This window comes from Falco rusticolus, chromosome 6 (assembly GCF_015220075.1).
Source record: "Falco rusticolus isolate bFalRus1 chromosome 6, bFalRus1.pri, whole genome shotgun sequence".
NCBI classification, from domain to species: domain Eukaryota; kingdom Metazoa; phylum Chordata; class Aves; order Falconiformes; family Falconidae; genus Falco; species Falco rusticolus.
In genome coordinates this window covers 10,502,393-10,526,686 of record NC_051192.1, presented here as the reverse complement: position 1 = coordinate 10,526,686, position 24,294 = coordinate 10,502,393, and the positions used below count along the sequence as shown (strand labels likewise).

The window sequence follows — 24,294 nt, the reverse complement described above, 5'->3', positions numbered from 1 at the left end:
AGATGCTGGGCTTTATCTGCTTTTGAAATTCGAAAATTAAGAGGTGGCTGCAGGAGTTAGTAGTCTTTTATAGGGAACACAGTCCTGTAAAAGAACAAAAGGGCACCAACTTTTAAGAAAAGGTCAAATTATGAAAGGGATAATACAAGGTTTCTTATGCAAGAAGCAGTTCAGATTGTGTAATTACAGCAATCCTTTTATCTGAAGATCTCACACAGGTGTTAATTAAACCTAATGAGGCCCCTGTGGCACAATTGTTACTGTCTACATTTTTACAGACGGAGGACCTAGAAGCTGAAAGAAATGGGGTTATTTGTCCGAGATCATGTAGCAGCACTGTAGAATTGGTGCTCATGAGAGAATACACAGAGTGTGACTTGAAGTCACCTGGCACAGCTATGGGCAGAACCTTTTCCATGAAACCATGCTGTATATCCCTACTGTCTTCACTCCCCGCCCGCCCCCCCCCCCCCCCCGCAAAAAAAAAAAAAAAAAGTAGGTACATGCAGATGCAGAAAAAGAAACCATAGATTAAGAAAAATCATTCTTTCTAGATGGACTGTCTTGGTTAAGCCTGTAACTGTTCCTGGTATTTTTTCTGTTTAATTTTTTTCTAACGCTATGCTTAGGATTTGCAGGTTCCTGTGATATGCTGGCTAGCATTCAGTGTTTTGAGAACCTTATGGGAATTAGCAATAAGGAAAATATATCTACATTGGTGAGGTTTTGTATGTTAATTCTTTCATGTGTTCATGTCAATCTTTCCAGTGCAGAGCAGACATTGTTTTGTGAGCTCCCTACAGGGAAATCAAACAACTCTTGCCGTTGTTTTTCTTCCTATACTCTTGAGCTGTTAATTCCACAAGAAATTCTGTAAAAGTACTGGTGGATGGATGGGGATGGGGAAACAGCATTTTGAGATCGTCTTACGGTGCTTTGTTTGTAGGATGTTGGACTTTTGAGCAAGTCATTTAAGCTTCTTGTCTGTTTCTGACCATACCCTATATAATGTGGGTGGCTGCCTGCCTTGAATTTAGTTATTTTATTCTTTTTCCCTGGCAGTAGAATGTGGGCAGCTCCAAGACAAAGCTTGTCAAAATTGCCACCCTTGTTATCTCTGGAAGCCTCCATAATGGGCTGAACGTGGTGGACTCTACCACTGCCATGATGCATTGGTGTGGATCTGTTTCAGAGAAGTGGTACTCCTGAGTTGTGCGGTCTGTTGGCACACTGTTGTCCTACTGTGCAGACTGGATCATTTAGAAATGATATGATATAAATATCATATATAAAATAAATGAAAAGATATAAAAAAACACCACTGTGTTGTGGTGGTCTCAAGTGTTTCAAGGCGTTCCCCACGAGCAGAACGCACAGCTACTGTTCCATGGGAAGCGTGGTGTATCTGCTCATCTTCCATAACAGAGACCTGCAGACCATGAAAGGAAAAGTAGCAAACAAAAGGGATTTTTAGAGTAATAACCTGCTGGACTTTTTTGTTTTTGTTTTTCAATGGCCTAAATGAACAGGTTTACAGCTTTTACATTTGATATTATTTTTTTCTCCCTTGCAGGGCTGTAGGATCCAGCTACAGTTGTCACTGCCCAAAATTATTTAAATTGTTTTGTGTTTACCCTATGTATGCTTCGCTACCGAAAGCAGTCTTGGGAAAGCAGTGTTGAAGATGGTAGTTACAGGAACATGCAGGAGCTTAGTATTTGTATAAGTAAGCCAAATAAATGTGTAGGTCAAATAAAATAAAGCTTTTTAGTTGTCTGCTTTGTGTCTCAGTGTCCCGCCAAAAGTTAACTTCATTCTAACCTTTGGTTGCAGTCTGGAGTGTAGTGGGGGAAATGGGAGTCTCTATATCTGGCAGTGTAATTCAAAGTCCAGCAGAAATCTAGGAGGAACTCAAATCACTTTTGGGAGAGAAGAAGCATCTGAAGAAGCAGATGCTAACTAGAGTTGGTGGGAAGGGAAGAGGGTGAAGGAGCAGCAGCAGGGTAGGGGGAAGGTGGGGTGTAAGGGCACCTGTGAGTTGCTGAGGAGAAGGGAATTGGATGGGGAGGGCAGGAAATAACTCACCAGATATTAACAGCCAGCAGCTCTGCTGTGTTTAACTTATTTGCTTTGCTATTGAGTTTGGATTCCTTGAGCTGGTGGAAATTATTGGATTGACTAGATATAGGAATTTTTTTACAATGAGGGTGGTGAAACTGGTGCTGGACCAGGTTGCCCAGGGAGGTTGTAGATGCCCCACCTCTGGAAACATTTGAGGTCAGGTTGAAGTAGGCTCTGAGCAACCTGATCTAGGTGAAGATGTCTCTGCTCAATGCAGGAGGGTTGGACTAGATGATCTTTACAAGTCCCTCCCAACCCAAACCATTCTGCGTGTCTGTGAAATTTTAAAATTTGTGGATTGATTTTGACTTACAGCAGGCAAAATAGTCCGAGAATAAATTGCAAATATTGTAAACTGTTCTCCCTTATTGCTTGCTTTCTTAGAATATGACTTTTCCTGGATGAAATAGAACAGCGCAATTTCTGGGTGCTGGAACAGTGATTATGGTGGAATCTGGAAAAGTGGCTAGACTGAACTATACCAGCATCTTTAGTAGTTTTTAAACAATTTTTGGTTTTGCGTCTACTGATCCAGGGTGCTTGGGAAGGGTATCAGCTGAATTCAAGGGTGAAGTTTTAATTCTTGAAGGGCATTGGGGATAAGGGAGGAACAGTGGAAGAGGAAATTAGATGTATATAGTTGAGATCAGGTAGGCTACTAAATGTGAGAGTGGAGACCTGGAATACAATAAAACATTGAACACTATTGTAGGAACTCGTGAAGGGGAGCAAGAGAGGAAGAAAAAAATTTTAAAATCTGGTGGGTTTTTTTTTGTTTTTTTGTTTTTTTTTTTTAACCAAAAGCAAAATTCTTGTGTCCAGGTATTCATCCATAATGAATGGATGTACTGTTTTCAGCTCTGTTACCACAAAGGCTTCCTTTATCTTATCCCTCCCCTCTTGTTTCTAGAGCAAAACTTCAGGTTTCCTTGTGGAATTCCTCATTGCAGTTTTCAGAGCCATTGGTTTGGAGTTGTGTGCACTTATATTCCCTTTATAGTTTTGTGTAATATCTATTCTATAACAAAGAATATTTGATGCCTTTCTATCAGCATGTCTCGCCACAGAAGGAAGATAATATTGTCTAATTGCATTTTGGTTTTGGTGGTGCAAATCTGTAGCTGTTGGCTTAAGCAGAACAGCAAGCAAATTTCTTCACATATTATAGTCCTTGGGGAACATTGCACAATTTAATATACACCACACTTCAAAATCTGTGCTGTTTTCTTTCAGACTTTAACTTAAAGCAGCTCTGCACCTACTCAGTGGTGTTTCTTAGCCTAGACTTTGTGCTGCTTTGTTGTGCATTTTTACAGCACTGCTTTTTAAAAAAATGAAGATAAACCCTTGCGGAACACTACTTATATTATCTATGCTAGTTTTGTACTTCTATCACAAAAAAAAAATATCTTTCAAACAGTGTGCTCTAGGATGGTATTCTCAATATATTTAGGTTAGGCAGTAACAAAGGAGCCTTTGTTTGACAGCTGGAACAAAGCACTTTAGATTCACAATATGTGCTTAAATAGAAGCTTGGTACCAAAAAATTCCAACATAATCGGACTGTCTCTAGTCATAAAATTCTTGATATAAGAGCCCAGATATAATCAGATTTTTAAAATTTCTTGTTAGAGTATTTAGAACTTGCTTTGTAAAAATGACTGGTATATCACAATACAATGCAATTAGTTGTGGAGCATTGCATTGTTTCATTTATTTGTGAACTTATTTCAGTTAATGTACTGGCCTGTCTTCTAATCAACGCATGGCATTTATTCAGAGGCAGTGAAGAAAGGCAGATGTTGGTTTAGAGATTCCTGGAGCAAGGAAAGGGGCGTAGTGAACTGGGATTGAATCATCCGCAGTGGACATTAATATACAGCTGACATTTGTTCATGTATGTGAGCTGTGCTGATTGGAAACCTTTACCAAAGCTCTTCCTCTACTATCTCCAGTAAAAGAAAGAGCTGTATTGTAAGCCAAGGAGCATTGCATTGATTTCTGCTAGCTTCCTTGTCTTGTGGGATCTTTTTAAGAGTAGAATTTAATTCACAATAGGCATCTATGCCATTGTGCTGCATAGCCTTGCTTTTTTAAAAATGCAGATTCAGCCTGGAATCAGCAGTACATGTTTTTCTTTATTTCTGTACAATTTCATATGTAGTGACAGTACTGTCAGCACTGCTTACAGAGTAATGTTGATATCAAATAAAGTGCACCAGCAATCAGCTTGTTTTTTCCTTTAACGTATCTTTTGATGTTACTGTAAATTATTTTTATTGTAAAGTCTATATTGGAAATGTGGGCATTTCAGTGGTTTTGTTAGAAACTTGATGTTTATGAATGACTATGAAAAGCGAAGAGTCAACAGGGCACTGTTCCTTTTGTATTGTGAATTGATTAAACAGAAATGATGTCTCCAAAAAAACACCTACACATTAAAAGTCTGGTGGTGGTTGAAGGAATTTACAGATGCAGCAAATCTGAAGATAAGGACTATGTGGGATAGACACTGTATGGATTGTACCTTCTATTTTTGTGCATTGACAAAGAGAAGGGGTTGCCACATACAGAAAACTGTCCACTATTTTAGCAACTGTTATGCACATCAGGCACTTTAAAAAATGTAATTACTCTGCATTTAAAGAAATTATGAAAGTGTTTAGTTTATGCTGTAGTGAAAATACTTAGGAGGCTCTTACTATTAAAAACTTCGCTATCAAAAATACTGTAAAAACTTAAATGTTTTTCAGAAGTCTTATATTAAGAGAAATAGAGATTAAGCTGCCTCTAGTACACTGAAATTATTATACATAATTTTCACCTGTATTGTACATCTGATGCTTTGTCCTCAGTCTCTTTTGCTGTCATTTGTTTTGTTGATTGTAAATCTTTCGCAGTAGGATTTTATTTTTTTTTTGTTCTTTTGCTCTTGTCTGAGCCTAATACAGTTGGAGCCTCCAGTGGCAAATAACTACTTTGCTTGCAGGATGGTCATGTTACAGGGAATTGTAATGTAGGTTTATCCCCGTAGTCATGGTGTGACTTAAACTCAGCCCTGAAAGAACAGCTGTGAGGATAGTTCAGCCTACATCATTGCGAGGTGATAAGGAGAAGGAAACATAGGAAAGCAATTTTTTTCTAATGTTGGCCAAGTAATTAATCACCAAAGTCAGGACTGATGTTTCCTGCCAGGCTCTCACCTCTCTCCTTTCCCAGAGATGTGCTGCAAGAACCTTTCTGGCTTTTGTGGCTTCTTGCTCATCTTCCTGCTGATGTTGAAAGTAACTGTATCTGCACCCTCAGAAAACCCACCGAGTCCTACTGCTTGTGGCCATAAATTGTTGCTCCGTTTAACTGTTACTGCTGAGACAGAGAACGTGTTGCAGATCTGCGTGGCAATCTGTCAGCAGTGTTGCTACTACTGATGTTCTACAAAATCGGGGCACTGCTCAAAGTTTCTGCTGAAAGTCTACGCTAGGCTTGTACTAGAGCCTTTTGGGTGAGCAAGTTTCAAATACAGCATGGACGTTTCCGCCTTAAGATGTATACTGTAGGTTGGAAACTTGGTGACGTGCTTTGGGGGAACATTTGTCAAACCTCTGAAGAATGTAGCTTTTTGTTCAAAGCCTAAATGAGCGCTCTTACATGCAATATGGGGGGGTGGGTGGGTGGGAGATCAGATCTGCCAGTGGTGTCAAGCTTTTTTTAATAAAAAGTGTAAACAGCTAAAACATGTCTGTTCTTGGTTGTTTGGTTGGGTTGTTTTAGCTTCCAGACTTTCCCAGCTGGTGCTGCAACACTGACATTCAGTACATTACATTCGGAAATGTTATATATGTTTTAAGGAAGCAGCAATTTCCTGGCTTGTACCTGGTATGGACTGGTGGTGGTGGTGGGAATGCAGAGCTTGCTGGGAGGCAGACAGCCTGCTTGAGCAGTCCTTGTCAGAAATCCTTCAGACATTGTTCTCCATTGCTCCTCTCACAGGAGCTATTCAGAGTACCAGGTCTCCTTTCCTTTCCTCCCCTGCCCAATTTGTGTACTGGTGTCTTGCTAGGAAAGAAAAAGGAGTGGAGAGATGGTAGACAGCTGATGTTGCCTGCAGCAGGGGAAGCTTGTAGCATCAAATGTGACATCATGTCATCGCTGTGCTGGCTACTCTGATGCCTTGTGTCTGGCTGGGAACGCAGGAGACCTATTTTTTTGTACTTGTCAGGTTACTAGTCTTTTAACTTTAAATTGCACAGGAATCAGAGGACACCATGGATCTAGCATCTCAGCAAGGTAGGGTAACGCAGGAATTATAGAAGGGTTTGTTGCCTGTAGTAAGAGTGACAAATAACTGAGGAATACACACAAAACAAAGAATTATGGAGCTGTAGCGTACTCTACAGATTTTTGGCCCTCCCGATTTAGGGTGAATTCTGTAGCAGTTGCTTCTGACTCCAGAGGATGTTCAGCAGCCAGGAGTTTGGTTTGCTCAGCTATTCTTCAAGGTAGTCTTGATAGTTCAGGAGCACAGCTGGAATGCTGAATTTCACAAAATTGTCCTTTTGGTTGGAGTGGAAAAAAATAAGTGGTAGGTGAGTGGAGTAATTTCACTTGTATTTTGTTCTAGCCTTTTATGAACTGAACGTGAATGGTTGGTTGTGGTACCCAGGGGTTTATAGCCTTGCCTGGAAAGCTTTAGCTTCTGCTTACTGGCTTTTCCAGGAGCTACTTTTTCCACTGGCTGCTGGGAGTATTGTAAGGACCCTGGCCCATTGAGCATTTTAGTTTGGATTAGGTGTGCAAGCCTTTGAAGGGAATCTCCCAGTTGTTCTGTTTACTGTGCTTTGCTTTGCAGTGTAGAGCAGTCTTGGGGGTGCATGGGCTGGTTTTTGTTCAGGTGGAGAAAAGTCTGAAGATGTGCTCTACAGGTGTGCCAGAGGGGCTCCAACTACCAACTGGCCTTCGACTGCACTAAATCTAGAAGTGAGACCCTCTGAACTGCAAATGTTGGGGCCTCGGTACTGAACTGTTTTACTCCACAGATGTGCACCTTTTAGTCCATGTAGTGGGGTGGGCACAGCTCTGGGGTACAGCTGCTGCTCCTGTCACTTCAGTGGGCTCTCCCAGGGTCTGCCCCCAGCCCCACACCTTTTGGAGCCAGCCTTGCCTGCATGTGCAGTTTGACTCTGCACTGGATTTATTCTGCTGGCTTCCATATGCAGGGTTGAATGGAAGGTAGGAAATGTTTTGCTCTGTACCAGTGACCTGACCATGACAGGAGGAAGTGAGGGAAAGGGGGAGTTGTTTACAGGTTTCTGGAGCAGGACCAAATGACTTTCACTAGCTGAAGAAACACTTTCTTAATGTCCAGCAATTTGTAGAATATCTTGATTGATCATCTTCCCACCTATCAGCAAAGAACAGACATAAATAAACATAAATATATGTAATACGTAGCTAATGAGACTGTGACAATTTTCTTAAGTTTTTTAAAAATGATGATGAATAGTTCTGATAAAGTTGAACCTTGCCATCAAGGGGATAAAGCCAAATATCAGAATATGTGGATGTTCTCATATACTTGATTAAAATTACGTAAATTGCTTCTTTTGTTCAAAGCTGTTACAAAACACGGTCTTTGGAGACAATGCAGTTCTCTGGCTGCTAACTGAGAACAGTAGTTGGTCAGCATCTTCCAGGCCTGTGCTCTGGGTTGACTTTAAATTGAGTGGGATGTCTGAAGTGTACCAGGCAGTAATGGATCGGGATGGACAGCAATTTAAGGGTTAATTTTTGCTGTTTGCACTGAAGTAGAAGCTTTTTCTAGGGTGTCTGTGGGACTGCTGCAAGGCAGCAAGCTAGCAACAGAACACAGTGAAATAAAAAGCTGGTAAAGAGAATTAAGTCTTATTCCAAATGCTTGTCTGTAAAACAGTATGTATTGAATACATTAAAGTTCCTTCATTTAAGAACTTCATCAAAGTGGAGGGGTTACTTTTTGCATGCAAGCTGTGTTTTAAATGACTTGCGTTGATGTGAAGTATGGGACAGAGCAACAACATATTAAGCCTTTGTGTGTGGTGGAGGTATCTGAGTGCCTGTGGTTTCTTTTGGTGTTTCAGTCTGTTGGTGAGCTGTGGGATTCTGTGAAGGTCTTTTCTCTGTTGCGGTAACATGCTTAAAAGACTAAAATGAAGACAAAAGAAGGTGGTCTCCCTGAGTCTGATGGCTTACAAATAGCAAAGGCCGCCTGCATCTGCTATTTGGCTGAAAAATCCTGGAAAATCTGGTGGGGAGGGATCTCAGGAGAAGACAGTTGATCTTGCTGGCCTCGGTCTTAAAAACTATGCTGGAGCTATTCCTGAGCGATGTTCATCTGACCTGAAAACCAACGTTGGTGACTTCCTCTGTCCCAAGCAGTTCGGTTTAGTGCTTTACTATATCTAATGTTTTTCCTTGTGTCCTTTGGCTCAACTCAGTTTTTTTGCTGAGGACTCAAATTGTGAGAAGAAGTGAAAAGCCCTGTTTTACCATTTTTTTTTTTTTTTTTTTTTTGCAGCACATAATAGCACAGAAAATTACTCCCCTCACTCCTTACCTCCACTAGATCGAAGAACCCTGTGCATTGCCCTCTTTTTCACACGTCCTATTTGCTAGACTTCTGATCACTTCCATTACTTCTGCTTAATCCAGATCTCTGGTGAGCTGCAGGGCTGAAAGCTGGACTGAATTGAGCCTTATTTGCACGGTTCCCCGCTCTGCAGCTGGCACTGAGGTGCCTGGATCTCTTCCTTTCCAGAAGAGCCCCAAAGCAGCGTGCAGCAGTGTTCAGCTCCATGCTGCTGGAGTCTCTTGAGACGTAACCCTAAACTGCAATGCTGAAAGGATTAAAAAAATCATTTGGTGCTGAGAGATAACAACCGGATATGGGCAGCAATAGCACTTATAAAATGCCAGTGGAACAAATTATTTAGAAACGTCTGTTAGTAGAAACTAATTGAATACTGTGTAGCGGGATGCAGCCAAGGATTAATGAGAGAGGGAATGAATAGGCATGTGGATCCTCTCATCTGTTTTCCTTCCCAAAATAGCCTGTTTCTAGGGCCAGGATGGGTAGGACTAGAACGCTGAAACAATTGGACGCACAAACACCGTGTGAGCATAATTACGTTGAAGAAAAATGACAGCGTCGTTAAATGGGTGTAGAGGGCTGCTGCGACTCCCGCGTGGGTAACGCAGGAAGCCTGATGGTGAATGGCTTGAGAAAAAGGAGGTGTTTCCACTCGTTCAGGTGTTATGTGGTCACTGGTCGCAATCCAGCCCTTACTCTTCTGGTCGTAACAGTGGTATTTCTGACTGCATTTGGAATTCCACACGAAATGCAAATGCTGATATGTTTTTCTGGTCAAAGTATGGGCTCAGGAATCTCACCTGGGCCCAAATTCCAGTCTCCTTGTGGTGATCAGGATAGGGAAAATGTCTTCAGCTCTGCTCCCTGGGAAACATGCCACAGATGTAGTTCACCTCTGCTGCTGGAAAGGTGTTTCTCCTTTGCAGGAGGAGCATGGTTGTTGGCGGAAGGGCTGGACCCTGCAGTAACTTGGATGATGATCATTTCAGCTAGAGCCTTCTGGCAGCATTTTGCACCCTAATAATAGCAAAACCATGAGTTTAACTGCCCTAGAACAGTCTGTTGGCCTAGGGAGAAGATCTAGTCTCATTAGTTCATTCTGTGTCTTTATTCCACCCCATCGGCACAGAAGCAGAAGGGAAATCAGTACTAATGATAGATTATTGTAAAACTGGATCACTTCACTAAACCAGAAAATGTAAACAACCCCTCTTCTTAAAACCCCTCAGAGGATAAAGAAAGCAATAAGCAGTAAAAAGCATGCACAGATGGATGTTCTGATAGTAACACGTTGTATTGAAAATGTTGGAAGGGAAGGAATGCTAATCATGCAGAATTGTAGGCAGCGAGGTCAGGAGGAAAGCACTGTTCTGTAAAGGTTTTCCATTTGTGGGCTAGCTCAATATATCCTCGAAGGCATTCTGGCTTGGGCCAGCCAAGCTTGTTACCTGTCACGTATGTGATTTTGCTAGTATACTGGCACTATAGAGAATACATGTACTGAAATAATAATTAAAAATGGAACTGTGTTCCTTTGTTTTCAACACAGGGACATAAAATAACTAACTTACAGAGAGAAGAATTCAAGAAATGTGTAGGTATTATGTTATGGTAGAGTCAAAGCAATCTCTTAAGAACCATTGTTGTTTTTGTTTAAATTTGAAAGTAAATATTTTTGTTGGATGATAAAGTAAGCATAACTTGGGAGAGCCTGGCATAAGTTAATTGTTAAATTGCTGTAATTCCATGTGCATCTTCTGATGAAATATATTGTTGAGATACCATGTGTATGTGTTCATTTCTTGACCTAATAACAATACAATTTTTTTAAACAGGTTAGACTTCAAATGTGTAATTGCCATCTAAGATTGTTTTAAAAGTGGAGCAGTGAAGAGTAGGAGTTTTCTTAGAATTGAATTCAGAGCTGTTACTCTAGGAAAAAAGCACAGATGATAACTTTGAGCCAATTCTTTGGAGCCTTACCAAATTAAAACTCTGTGAAAGTTCTGGGAAGCTGGCAGTTTTGTCCTTGTCATAGAAGAAAGTAGCTTAGCATCCTGGTTATCTGATGTTTTCCATTGTAGTCTTAGTAATTCATCCTTGAGCAAAACAGACCAATATATTTTACCAAAGAGGGAAGAACTGTCTGTGAGGTGGTCTTTACTTTTTGTTGATTGACCTTTTTTCTTCTTCAGGTAAAATGGAACCTTTTTGTTACTGCTAATTAACTTTTTTTTTCCCCCAAATTTGATTTCTAGCTGATAAATTTAGACGGAAACTGGAAGAACTGGAGAAAGAGAAAAATTCTTTAAAGTTTCAGCTTCCTTCAAGACATCCTTCAGTTAGGAGTTTTTTGGATAGGTTTGTTACCCAAGTTCAAGCAGCATTGCGCTGGGCTGCCGATCATCAGTAAGTTTGTTGATTTCTTATTATGTAAAATGGTACTTCTGTTTTTTTCAAAATGCAGACTACAATTTATGAATAATATTAATAAAAAGTTTTAAAGACCATTTAACATATCAATATAGAATTTGTTTGTGAAAATCCCCCCTGTCCCCCCACCTTTTTTCTTTCTGCTATTCTTTCAGGACAACACTGAAAAACAGTGATCACAAACTGGTGTATTAAATGGAACTTATCTCACTGATGTTGAGTGGGAATGGAATTGAATCCTTGACACAGCAGCTTGAGCATACAACAGCAAGGCAGCTTGAGCAATGGTTCCCTGTGGAGTTAATTCTGATGCTCTTTTCCAGGCAATGAAAAGATATATTTAAATATAAAGTAAAAACAGATTTATTTTTGATATGAATAGATCTTCGGGAGCTTCCTTTTATGCATCACTTGTTAGGTGGCAGTAATGTACTCAGCATTGTACAAAGTCACAGAAATAAATTCTCAACCTTCTCTTGAAGGGATAACAACTTCAAAGACTGGGGGAATGCAAGATGTGTTGGATGACCCAAGGGAGGTAGTTAGTTTAGGAAGAAAACGTTGTCTCAATTTCTAGGTCTGTCTTCAGCTATGCTGTGGTTACTGTTGTTAGAAGAAAGAGGATTCTTTGTAGATATTGGAAGCTATTCTCAAATGCAGTAACACAAATGAAAGAAGGAAAACCTGTTTTCTGGCAGCTTGTACGTAAAAAGGCTGCAGTGTGCTAGTCAGTACGTTTGGGTGTAATTTTTTAGACATGAAAATTGGATAAAATCAGTACAGATAATAGGATTTTATTGCAGAGTTTGAAACTTTTAAGGGTACTTTTAGCCTCTATTTATAGTATTTAGTAATGAGGCAGGTTTAAAACAAACTGCCCTCCCTCAGAGCTGTCTCTTCCTACCTTCTAAAGCCCTAAGAAGCCATTTTACCATTCCTTGAAGATTAGGATACAGCATTCTATATTTTGTCATTAAGATGTGTTTGATTTATGCCTTAATTTGTAACGATAACTTTTGCTTTAGAGGTGGTGTTGTCTTTGGTGTCATAGAAATTGAGTCACTAAAGCATCCTTGAAATACATAGTCTGCTTAATTTTTTTTCCTATATGTGTAGATAATCTATTTTTTATATAATATATATACTTTTGTGAAAGTGTTCCTGTTCTTTGGATGATAGTATCTGCAACTCTGCACAGGTCTGAGAGCAGTGTACTCTTCAGTGTCACATGAATATACTCTTCATTTTTCTGCCTTGTGCACACGCCTTTCTTTGTGTTTGAGTTTGACTGTTGTTGTGATGCCCTTTCTTTTCCTGGCTTGATTCTTGTAGCCTTTTACACTGCTTTATCTGTGGTCTGACTCTCTTGTTGACGTAGCAAACATACCCTTTGTCTTCAATACTGGTGTTTAAAATTTTTCTGCTTCCAACAGTATTTTTAGATAGTACAGGGTGGAAAACATGAGCATTTCTTCAAGGAAAATTTGTAGGCTTCAGTTTTATTTTAGTTTCCAATTTCAATTGGAACAAAACCAGTATACCCAAGATTTCTTTTTTCACCTGGAAAACTGAAAAGATGATCAGACTAGCCCCAGAAGACCAGATCATTGCAGTTTTACTGGAGTTAAGACAGTCTCATCTTTTTGCAAATAAAGAACTTTTGAAACGAAAAGTGTGTATGGCAGGTAGTTTAATACGTAATAGTGAAATTCATGCCCCAGTTTGGTTTTATTTGTTTATTTGAGATCAGATTTTAGGTGAGCGCATTCGGTGTTGACACAGGATATTGGGGGCAGGTGGTAGGAGCCCAGGGTTGGTTATGTTTAGCTTAGGAACAATGCCGTGTATGTGCGAGCACCTAGGTTTGGTGAGATCAGAGATCTTATTTCTGTTTCCTCAGTACCAAGAAGGCAGACGTACATGGGGATTTCAGAGGAGCTTCTGAGAATAACCTATGTCTGTTGTGGAATGTTTCCGAAATCTTGATGGGCCACTCAGAAATTTCTATTGCCTACAGCTGTTGGAGAGGTGCAGCTCTGGCTAAAAGCGGCTTCAGAGCTGCTGAGAAGTGTGGTCTGTTGGAGCCACAGCAATCTATAATGATTGTAAGGCACATACACAGTGATGGCCTAGCACCTCATAATATGGATGTCTCTTTGATCTGTTTTTTTGTTACAAAAATATGGTTGCACTGTCATTATGTCTATTTTGTTTAAATATTAATGCCATTTATTTTAGTACCAGGGTTTTATTTTGCTTTTTCAGTACGTTCTTCAGCCCACAGAGAGGGATGCATGTCTTCTGACGGTCCTGCAGAAGAGACTGGAACCTCTTGTTCCACACGCTTGTTAAACAGCTGTGCATGAGATCATAATTGTGTGATTAATCATGCTTAAACCAGACTTGCGATGCGTGTTTTGTATGTGGCATGGAATTATTTGCTTTGCAAGATTACAATGAGAAGTCATGCTTCAAAAACATTCTTTGTTTTAAACAAGATATTGAAATGCATCTCTGCCCTTTATGTGGAAATGCATGCGCTTGTCTCTAGAGGTGAACACAGAAATACAATTGGCCTTGCAAGCATGCGTGCCTCTATGCAGGAATGTGCAAGACAAAATAGGTTTGCGTTGCTTGTAGGTGCATTTTGAGAGGCTGATTATAGACTTGACACTTAATGCACTGGTTGCCTTGGGGTCCAATCATGCAAAGATTTTACAGCTGAGGGTTGTACTGACCACTGTGAGGATTCCCGCTGACTGTGATTTTGAAAGAACTCGCTGTGCAAAAGAAAAGTAAAATTTGGCATCATGGAGCAAACACTCCAGATGATCTCTAATGTAGTCTCCAAAAGCTGACAGAAGCTGCAAAAATGGCTTTGGCAAGTTTCTAAACTTCTGTCTAAGAGAGATTTTTCTCTATATTGATAGAAATTACATGCCTTAGTTTTGTCTCTTTCAAGGCAGTGATGGATAAATTTCTGAAATATGAAAAAGCTGGGGGAAGCCTGAAGCTATACAAGTTTTCCTTTTTCCTTCTTCAGCGTGTTGTAAAAACAGTGTAAATGTTTGAGATAATAAAGGAAGATATGCCAAGGAAAAATCTCTTGTTCTCTAACTGTATCTGCTTAAAATGTAATCATTCTGGTGATGGTATGTTATGACTCTGAAGGTAACATGTAGTATTCTGTTCTATTTAATCTTTGAGATGTCGATACCTGGTGCTAGTGCTGATTTTTAGCTTTTGTAATTTTTTTTTTTTTCAAAGGGTTAGACATGAAGAAACCCAGCTTTGGCATGAAAACGAGCATAAACTTTTGAGGTCCACTTACCAGGAGAGGATGCAGTTTTTGGCCACAAAACGAAACCAACTTTTTCAAGAAAAGAAATGGTTACAGGTAACAGGACTGCAAAGTTGTCCATAAGAACCAGTGCTGTGTAGCGAAAAAGCTTGTAAGCTGTCACACAGATTTAAATAAATTTATTGTAATAGTGACTTTGCTTCTGTGCAGCAATTAGAGCCTTGGCTGTGGTCCAGTTGATAATCTAAGTGATGATTGGAGATGGCAGCCACAGGAGTTGTGTTAATCTCATTATGGAGAAGCAGAACTGGAAGGCTTGGTGGCTGGTGTGCACGCTTTAACTTTCCTCATTATCTTTTAAAGTGTTCCTTTTATGTTCTAACTGGCCATTTTAATATTTCAATGATTTTCAGAAATTTTTGTTTGCAGACAAGGTTTTCATCCATTTCTGGTTAGCACTGACTAGAAATACACAATTCACCAGCTTTTGTTCCTGAAAGATGATTGATACATTTCATAAGGATGAAGGAATCGTCACAGAGCAGTTGGCATTTGCCAACAATAACTTTACACTGACACGTGATGTCACAACGTGGTAATTTGGCAAATGGAATATTTTTAAGATGGCTTCTGTCCAATTTTAAATCTGCAAGCCTTTTAAGCAAAATTCAGCTCTTTCTTTTCACTAGCCTTCAAAAATCTGTTTACTGTCTAGTACAAATCTTTCCTCCACCTCCTTTTAAACCTTGGTGATCACGCTCAGCAATGTGACATCCTAGCTAGTAGGTCTAGTTTTCTTTTTTTCTGTGGTCTTGCCTTGAAATCTCATTATTTTCGATATTTTTCTTCCTTTGGTGGATCCAATAGTATAACCATCTGCGTGTTTGTCTACACATAAATATATATAAAACCTAGAAGGAAATAGAGAAAAGCATCTTAGATGGCCATTGCAAAATCTTATTTAGATGAAGTGTCTTTTCTATCCTAGTCATCACCTTTGTATTGTTTAGATTTATTTCATCAACACATAAGAGGAGACAGTGTAGTTCAACATTATCGGTGTCCAGAAAACTATTTTTGGTGACCTAGATATCCAGCCAACCATCTCAAGATATTCAACTGAAAACTGCTGCACTTAAAACATTAGTGGATGTGGAGTCTTTATACTGGCTCCAGGTGAATCTTTATTTTTATGTAGTTATACTAGGGACAAATGAGCCAAGTTGCTGTACTGGCATACTATTTACGAGCATTTGATCAAAATCATTGTGAATTTGAGGTTCTGGAGAAGGCTGGACTATGCGGTTTGATAGCTCCCAGCATCCCTTAAGGATTGCTTCTGCCCAAAATCTGACATGATCTGAAGTCATTGTTACTAATTTTTTCTTTTTCCTCAGCCCTACTTTTCTTTCCTTTCCTTTTGCTTCTGCCCTCTCTCCTTTTGGTTCTGCATTTGTATTCAGGGATTTGAGAGCCTGTGACAGTATGTAAAATTTCATATTAAGGTTTCTGCCGCAGTCCGTACTTCATGGAGAACACCAGTCCATAAGTGAAGCTGGACTTTACAACCAGTACTGATTAACTGTCGTGTTAGAAATCTCAGCTTAAACTGAAACCCACAAAGTAAAACTCCAGCTTATGTTTAGTGAGCCGAGTATCATCTGCTGCTCCGTGCTGGGACTGTAAGTCCTTTTTATCTGTCCCTGGAGGCTGACCAAGAGCACATTAAAGGCTTCTTGTAGTTTCTGGAAAAGGATGTGGGAGAATTCCAGTTTACTGACTAAAATTTCCATTCTCCCAAGAATGCCTGTGAACTATTCCTGAGCAGAACAGCTTTCTCTCTGCGAATGCAGATTGTGTGCTTCTGGTATCTATTTCTGTTGTAAAAACATTTCAGTACTAAAAGTGTGTTTGTAAAACCAAATTCTGTTCATCTCCCTCTCTGTTCCCATGTAGGTTGCTTATTGCGGTGATTGCAATTACTACGTTTTTCACAGAATATGAAGGTCTTTGTATTAAGTAGAGCCTATTAAGATTTTGGCAGCATTCCCAAACCAGTAACACAGAGACAGAATTGTCCTTTGTGCGTGCTAAAAGACTGATTTGAGACTGAAAGAAACAAAACTGATGGTTTTGGCCTGCTGACCTTTCTGTCCTTGACAAATGCCTGTGGGTTGAAACGTGGGCCACTCTGTTCTCTTGTCACTAAATCTAAAACCAAAAAAGGAGGAAAATAATTGATGAATCTAGTGTTCAGCAGTAATATAAGTTGAAATTTTTGAGCCAGTCAACCTTTTAACATGCAAGAGCTGTTTCTTCTGGTTGTTTTTTTTAGGTGATACTCAGGGAGCTTGTTGCAGTACAGCAAGCCTGAAAGCGTGACAAAGTGAGCATTTAGTGAACTAAAATTCACTTAAATTACATTGAAAATCTTAAAAGAATGTTAAGGTTTCGAACTGAAGCACTCCAACACCAAAGAAATGCCGAAGTTAGTTATCTGTGCATATTATGTATGTTTTATGAGAATCTTTAATTGTGTGAGCATGCCTGTTTTGTTGTTTTTTTTTTTTTTTTTTTTTCCCTTGGATTCCTGCCTCATACATTGCTGAAGATGGAAAGTGCTTGTTCAGGTATTCAGAGTACCGTTTTATCTTCATTACTCAGTATTTGGCCCCAGCACCCTTTTACTGTATGCCACTCAAACTCCCTTTTGGATGCAGATTTATTAATTTGTGAATGGGCTTCTTTTACAGCATTAAACAACATGGCATCTAAGTGATTCAAACCCACTTAATTTTATCTCCGTAATGTTGCTTTGGATGAAGAGATATTCTTACTGCCATTTTACAGACAGAATGAAGGAGTGAATTGCTATAAAAAGCTATATGGTAGTTTCTAATGTTGGTTATAATGCCTAGTTAGCCCTGAAAAATTTTTGTTTGTGGGTGGGGTTTTTTTGTTGGTTTTTTGGAGGTTTTTTCCCCATTATTTTTTTTTTTCTGGACTGAATGTGGTCAGAGGATGGAATTATGAGCTTTGTTTTCTCTTGAGAATCTATAGATAGCACTTCAGAAACCCCTCTTGTTGGTTGTATGGAAAACGGTGAACATTCAGTCTGCGGAGATAATAGTTTACGTTGCTTGCAAAGTTTCACAGAGATGGTAAGAAATGTAGAAATGCAATAAAATTCTCCAGTATGGTATTAAACTACTTTGATAGGAAGTAGTTCTCTCTGTGTGTGTGTTTGTTGTTTGGTTTTCGTTTTGTTTTTTTCCCCTTACTTTTCAAATTCTGGGACAAATGAGCCAAGGGCCACTTATTAAATAACTTTATTAACTCAGCAACCCAGACTCCTTCACAAAGTGCTTTTTCCTTGGGTGCAAGCGATCTGTTTTCAAGGAAAAATTGGACCGTGCTCTTGCAAGAGACATCAGTATTGTAACGCATGGGGTTTGAACTTCTGGCAAGAGTACAACTGACCTTGAAGCTCTGGTCATTTTAAGCCAGGGTAGGATTTTGTGCTGTTAATCAAAATTAAATATTAACAATCAAAAGGACTAGCCAGACAGTGATTCACCACCTGCATCCCGTGCCTAATGTTTGATTGGAAGCCTAGAGGAATTACTGCAGGAATATTCTGCAGGAGGACAGAGAGATGGTTGTTCAGATAGCTACCAGACTGTAGCAAGATTCTGTTGTCATGGTTGAACTCTGAGGTTTTGGGTTTTTTGGAGGAGTTTTTAACTTGGAAATACCCACGTATTTTAAAGGTAAAATGTGTCTGGCAGTTGCTGTTGGAAGAGGAACCTGAAATTTAGTGTTGAAATGTAAAGTAGGGAGTTTCCAACTGTGGAAGCACTACATTTTCTAAGTACAAAAGGTATAAGAATTTTTGTATGTCAACAAAAAGAATGTCTTCTCGTTTAATATTGGTGCTAAATTGGACCACCTTAATTCATGTTACTTCTGAGACTTGTATTGAGACTTCTTCTAGGGGCGGAGGGAGTTTTTTACAGGGTTCATAGTAAACTCATGTTTCTTTTCTATGCAGAAAGAAATTGAAGACCTCCGAGCAAGACTGGCCATGTTAGAAACAAAAGATCAACAGCTGAGAAGAGAAATTGAAGAGCAAGATCGGCTTATTCAGTCACAGGACTGTGAACTGACTGCTTTGCTTGGCTGTGTTTCTCTGAGAGAACTACAGGAAGTAAGCAAGGCTGTGGATGACACTTTGGCATCCTCCTATCAAATTCCATTCAGTCTGGATCTTCCGGGGACAATAAAGAGGTATTTAAATTTCAATATCTTGCCAGTGGTGCAGTCTTGTATCTTCCCCAATGTACTGTTGAAATGGCTGTCAGCGGTGTTCTTCATAATTGTGCCAGCTAATTAGCTGGATTCAGACACTTTAAAATTTTCAAAGAACAGATGTTGAAGTTCTAATATTAATATGCTTCCTCAGGAAGGAAGGCTTTGTAGTTATTTGGAAGTCTTGCACTTAGTATTTTTTTTATGGTAGAGCCACCTACAGAAAGCATATGTATCCATCAGTTGTTAATACCTATTGTCACTTTAAACTATTTCTTGTTAACTGGTGGAATTTTTTTGCCCAGCTTCGTAGTGCAGTAATTAAAACATATGTCTCACAGCCTGGAAGTGTGTTCTAGGCACCATCCAAATAAATATTAGAGATGCTTCTTGCTTCAGTGAACTTCCAGTCATGATGAAGACCGACGTGATGAGTGTTAGGCTCAGACCGTGAACTGGAAGTAGTGAGGGAGGGGATGCAGCATGAAGACTTTTGGGACATCTACAGTTAAATGCATAGCATATGGTTCCTTTAAATGGAAAAGTTGCTGCTTTTGGTAACCTTTTGGAAATAACCTCATCTTTATTTACAAAAGCAATAGAAGCGCTCGGGGCCTAAACCATACTGGCAGTCAATGGGACATTGGTAATGGAACTTTGAAAGTGTGTTACTGCTGCTGTGTCACCAGGACAAAATAAAATTTGTATTTATCTGAACTTGCATTTCTTCCAGATAAGCAATAACTATGTTGCTTGCAATTTTTTTTTCTCCCTTCATGTTTATTGAATTTAGTTTGGTTATATTAACATTCATGAGAAATTGCTGCTCATGTGTGCTAATTTATACAGGTTTTTTTAAACTCAGCAGAACATTTCATAGAGGACGTACTGCTCTCTTCTGAGATTTGTTTAAAATTTTAAATTAGGTTATGGGAAGTAGTTTCTTGAATTAAGTTTAATTTGTTTTAACAGTGTCTTATACCTGTGTTTCTGAGATTGAGGAATGAAAGGTCTCAAGCAGTCTGTTGAGAACCCGTGCTTTGATTTGAGTTTTCTCTTAGTATTGGATTTGCTTATGAAAGAATATTCAGATTTATTTTTTTTCCTCTCACATTGCTGATGCAACATTTGAGTTGCACTTAAGTCTTTGGGAAATTATTTAAAGATAAATTAACTTTGAGCGAGTTCCTCCTGAACCAGTACTGAGTTCTTTGCTCACTAGCACCATGAGTAACACGATCACTTGAGGGAAAACAGGTGTTTATTTGAAGTGGGTTCAGAACTTCAATGAAGATTTAGAATTAGTTTCTTTCCTTTCTGTTAATTTTTAAAAGATGCCTTGAATGGAAGCTTTCTGTTTTTGTTCTGTTTGTTGATCAGCTTCATGTCACCAGGGCCAATGATGAGATGCTTTTTCTCTCTTTACTGTAGCTGGAGTTCCCCTGTTGCAAATTCGTAAAGCTAAATGCTGGTTTGGGCTGCACAAGCATGCACGCCTAGGCAGGCATCTGTGACAGCCTTTGGGAGCAGTTTATCTCTCCTGTATCAGGTTGTAGTTGGGTGCTCTTGTCAAACCCCAAGGCTTTTTCTGACCAGAACTAATGGCAATGATGCAGATGCCCGCCTGTGGCATGGCCACGTGGAAGCCAGAGTCCTTGGTTCAGAACATGGAAGCTCTGCATTTAGGTCTTCTGCAGCCTGACTGGATCTGAACCTATAGCCTCACCTGGCAGGGACTTCAGCGTCCTAGCAGGGAGAATGCTCCATTGCAGTTTTTAAGCTGGGACTTAATGTGTCCAGGAATGCAAGCCCAGAAATCTAGTAAAAGGCACAGGCAAGAGGAGACCTGATTCTGGGAGGTGAAAGCAGAGAGGATTAATGGTTATAGATGAGAGAGAGACCTGGTGGTCATAGTTGTTCAGGGAGTTGGCAGCTGTCCATCAACGAATTGCTAGATTTCTTTTTTCTCCTTCTTCCCAAATTAAAAGCTAAGTGAGCTGGCAGGAATGTGTGCAGCCTTTTCAAGAAGCAAGGCACCGCTCACTGTCTTTTCAGCAGCTTTTTTCTTCTCTGTAGGAGATGGTGGTGCTCTTTGGATAAAAAATGCTCTGTAGGTGTTTTCTCTACATGATGTGGCTTCTTGGTCTGATATGTCCCATGCAAAATCTGCACAAGCGTTGTACATGCTGTGCCTGCTGCTCTACTGGAAAATGCACAAGCTGTTGGGAGCACAGACTGAAATCTTCAGTCCAGCAGTGTGACTCAACCACTTGACATTATCATGTGGCCTCTTCCTTGCCTTTGGTTCTCTAATCTCTTCCCCCAAATTGTTTGCTACTTTAGGTAGCAGAAAGGATCAGAGAGCTGTGCTTGAGTGATGGTCAGCAGAGAAATTTCCAGCATGGGTTCTCTGCCACTTCTTGCTTTCAGGGCAGGCTATATATCCAGTAGGGCTGAGGGTAAGAAAATGCCCCTGCAATGGTTGCAGTTATCTTACTGTGAAACTGAACAGTGATGGGAGTCTTCAAGCTGTGCAGTCCGTCATACCCCTAGTGATCTGATGTCTGCATCCAGTCATGTTCTGTTCTCTCTTTCCGTAAGATGGAAAAGCAGTAAGATGTCTGGTGTGGATATACTTCCTGTGTGCCTGCGGGCATCCCTTACATTGTCATACAATTATAGAGTAATTTAGGAGGTCATCTTGTCAAACTCCTGCTCAAAGCAGGGCCGCAATTTCCAAGTGAGATTAGGTCACTCAGGACCCATCTGTCGGAGTTTTACGTGTCTCTAAGGGTGGAGATTTTGCAGCCTTGCTAGGCATCCTAAATTTCACCACCCTTACTGTGAACTCTTTTTTTTTAATCCCCCCATCTCATATCTAGCCAGAATTTCTATCATTGCAATCTGCATTGGATTATCCTAAATCAGTACTTGTGAAAGGCAATTGTATATTAGGTAGCAGGTTAAAATACTTGATGAAGCCAGTTCAGCATATTAGTTTTACATTCCAAAGTCTTAGGATATTTAATGTGAAAGAGGTTTTTCTGGAAATGCACATTTTATTTTATGAATCACTGCAGAGAAAAAAAAATTTCAAGTCTTCTAAAATTAAGGCTATCTGTGTGAGAAATAAAGCCATTGCTCATGCACATATACTAACGATCAGTGTTTATGTCAAAGTCGTTCAATATTGATGGGCTGTAAATTACAAGCTCCTGGCTATTGGGTTGCAAGATACTAAGTATTTATTTTAACGGCGTTGTACTAGTCAGTAAAGTACTGCTATAATGTGCTTTTGCGTAATTATTTGTAGGGTACATGAATTGCATTCAGCACTGGAATAACACATGGCTGATGTGAAGCATCTCTTAAGACAATCTGTGCTACAATGAATCATATTGAGTGACTTGCAGTTCACTATAAAATACAAATTATTTTGCTTTTCTTCGTCTAAATGTTATTAAGTAGCAACTTACTAAAGCAAACTTCAGGGAACATGAGAAAACATCTTAAATGAAGACTAATTGCCCAGAGAGAAGCGTGCGGAAGCAAGAGAGCAAGTCAATGTAACGTTGGGTTGAGCTCGTTTCTAAGCTTATTTTTCTTGTCAAACGTTGTTATTTTCAGGAAGATTAATAATCGTTTGTTTTGTCTTGTTTATCTTTGGTATGTGGTGGACTTCTTGAAAACAAAAAGCCTTTGTCAGTAACTATAGCATGCTTTTGAGTGTGAACGATTGGGAAATGTTAAACACGTTACCCTGGGCTCTTTCTTGTGGGCTGGTGGAAGCTGAGGTTAAAACTTGGCTGGTTAATGTGCAGACAAATATACTCACTTGTGTTTTGACAGGGATTCTCATCGAGGTTGAGACCACAGAATGTGGTCCTTTTGCTCATCCAGGCAGGCCTACTTGCTTTTGGTAAACTGAAGGATGTAATCGTTACTATAAAGTGAGGAAATGGCAGTGCAAAAGCTTAGTTTGCCTGCGTGGGGTTGTGTGGAGTTGTGTTTAAAAGGTGGGAGCACCAGGTGTTGTGCGCACCACGACACATGTTAGTGTTTTAACTGAGGATGGCATATTGAAGTCAGAGGAAAATAGGTCTGAGTGTTTCAGTGTGAAGAACTTTCTCCTGGAGATTACAAAAGGTAATAAAATATTTTGTTTCCATATCCTCTACTGAAGGGGATACCATTTCAGACATATACATTTTAAATTAATGTATCGTGAATTTTCTAGTCATAAAATAAGATCATGTTAATTATTTGCCTTACTCTCTTTAGTACCCGTTGTTTCCTTTTTTTTTTTTTGGTTTCTTTTCATTTCACAATGAAAACCAGGGAAGTCTGTTATACTTCTGTTCATATTTAGCTTCATTTAGCATTTTCTCTTTTGGTTTTATCCATATCTAGAGATGCATGTGACTGTGCAGCATATCATCCTTAAAATAAATTGCACAGTTCCATCTGAACTATTGTCTGGGCACTGGATGCTGGTTGAAGGAAATAAATTCAATTAAATATCTTTCAAAATATTTGAATACTCTACCTCTTCTTTCCCGTGGAACAATTTTTAATTAGGAGGAATTTGTTCCACAGCGAGTGTGTGGGATCTTCTGAAGATACGGAAATTCTCTTTTCTATATATTAGTTATTGTAGTACTGTTGCGGCCAGAGTCACAAGGAACTGAACTTGAAGTTTTATGCAACCAGTTCACTCTGCTTTAGTGATGCCTGGAGCTCATCTGACAAAGCTTAATTCAAAGTGAAATACAAATGCTCCAGGGTTTGAAAACTTTATTAGTTGGAATATACTCAGAGCATTCAACAACATCAGTTGAGGCCAAAGCCTGATAAAAGCAAAAAAGGTGGGTTTCTTTAGAGAAGTTGGTTTACTTGAGAAAAGTTAGAAAAGAACATTTATACATAGTTTCACGTATTAATTTAGGAAGTGGCATCCAGAATGGGCTGTCATGTACTGTCATTAGGAGAGAAGATGTTGTAAACGTTTTGTTGTTCTTCAAAGTGTATGTCCACATTAAATTTCTGGTGAAATTAGTGGTTAGCAAGCTGCGTGAAATTACTGAAGTAGTCTGAATGCAGCCATGTTTATTCGTAACAGCCTTTCAACAAAAATCTTAGCTTTAAAGAACTGTATTTAGAAGAAGCAAAATTGTATCCTATCCTTTCAAAAAGATATCTGTTGTTTGCTAGATAACATGCAGTCTACCCAGGAAAGTTTCATTTAAATACATGGTTTGAAGTTTTCTTTGGCTATTTCTGTGAAAATGCATACATATTAAAAAATATCCTCTGGGAATAAGAAGGTAGCACGAATATGAAGAGCAGAGGGATGAAATGGCTTTATAGCATCAAAAAGTTTCTGCTGCAGTGCCTGGGCTGCCAATGTTCCTACTGTTTGCTGGGCTTGTGTGTAGGACAGCAGAGAACTGAATTGTACTTTTAATGCCAGATGGTCTCGGAGTTTTTACTTCTGGGTTTACTACTT

At 39.5% G+C, this 24,294-nt stretch overlaps 1 protein-coding gene across 3 annotated transcripts in view; it reads left to right on the top strand.

Moving 5' to 3' along the window:
* The window catches only part of DISC1 (DISC1 scaffold protein), a 205,600-nt gene that overhangs the window by 46,368 nt on the left and 134,938 nt on the right, over window positions 1–24,294 (top strand). For all 3 annotated transcript variants that reach the window (XR_005104969.1, XM_037392564.1, XM_037392565.1), the window contains exons 4-6: window positions 11,005–11,155; window positions 14,447–14,576; window positions 18,532–18,767. Coding sequence is in view for 2 of the 3 variants with exons in the window: in XM_037392564.1 (XP_037248461.1) it covers window positions 11,005–11,155; window positions 14,447–14,576; window positions 18,532–18,767 (517 nt within the window). In the remaining variant the exon portion in view is untranslated. The remainder of the gene's footprint in view (window positions 1–11,004; window positions 11,156–14,446; window positions 14,577–18,531; window positions 18,768–24,294) is intronic.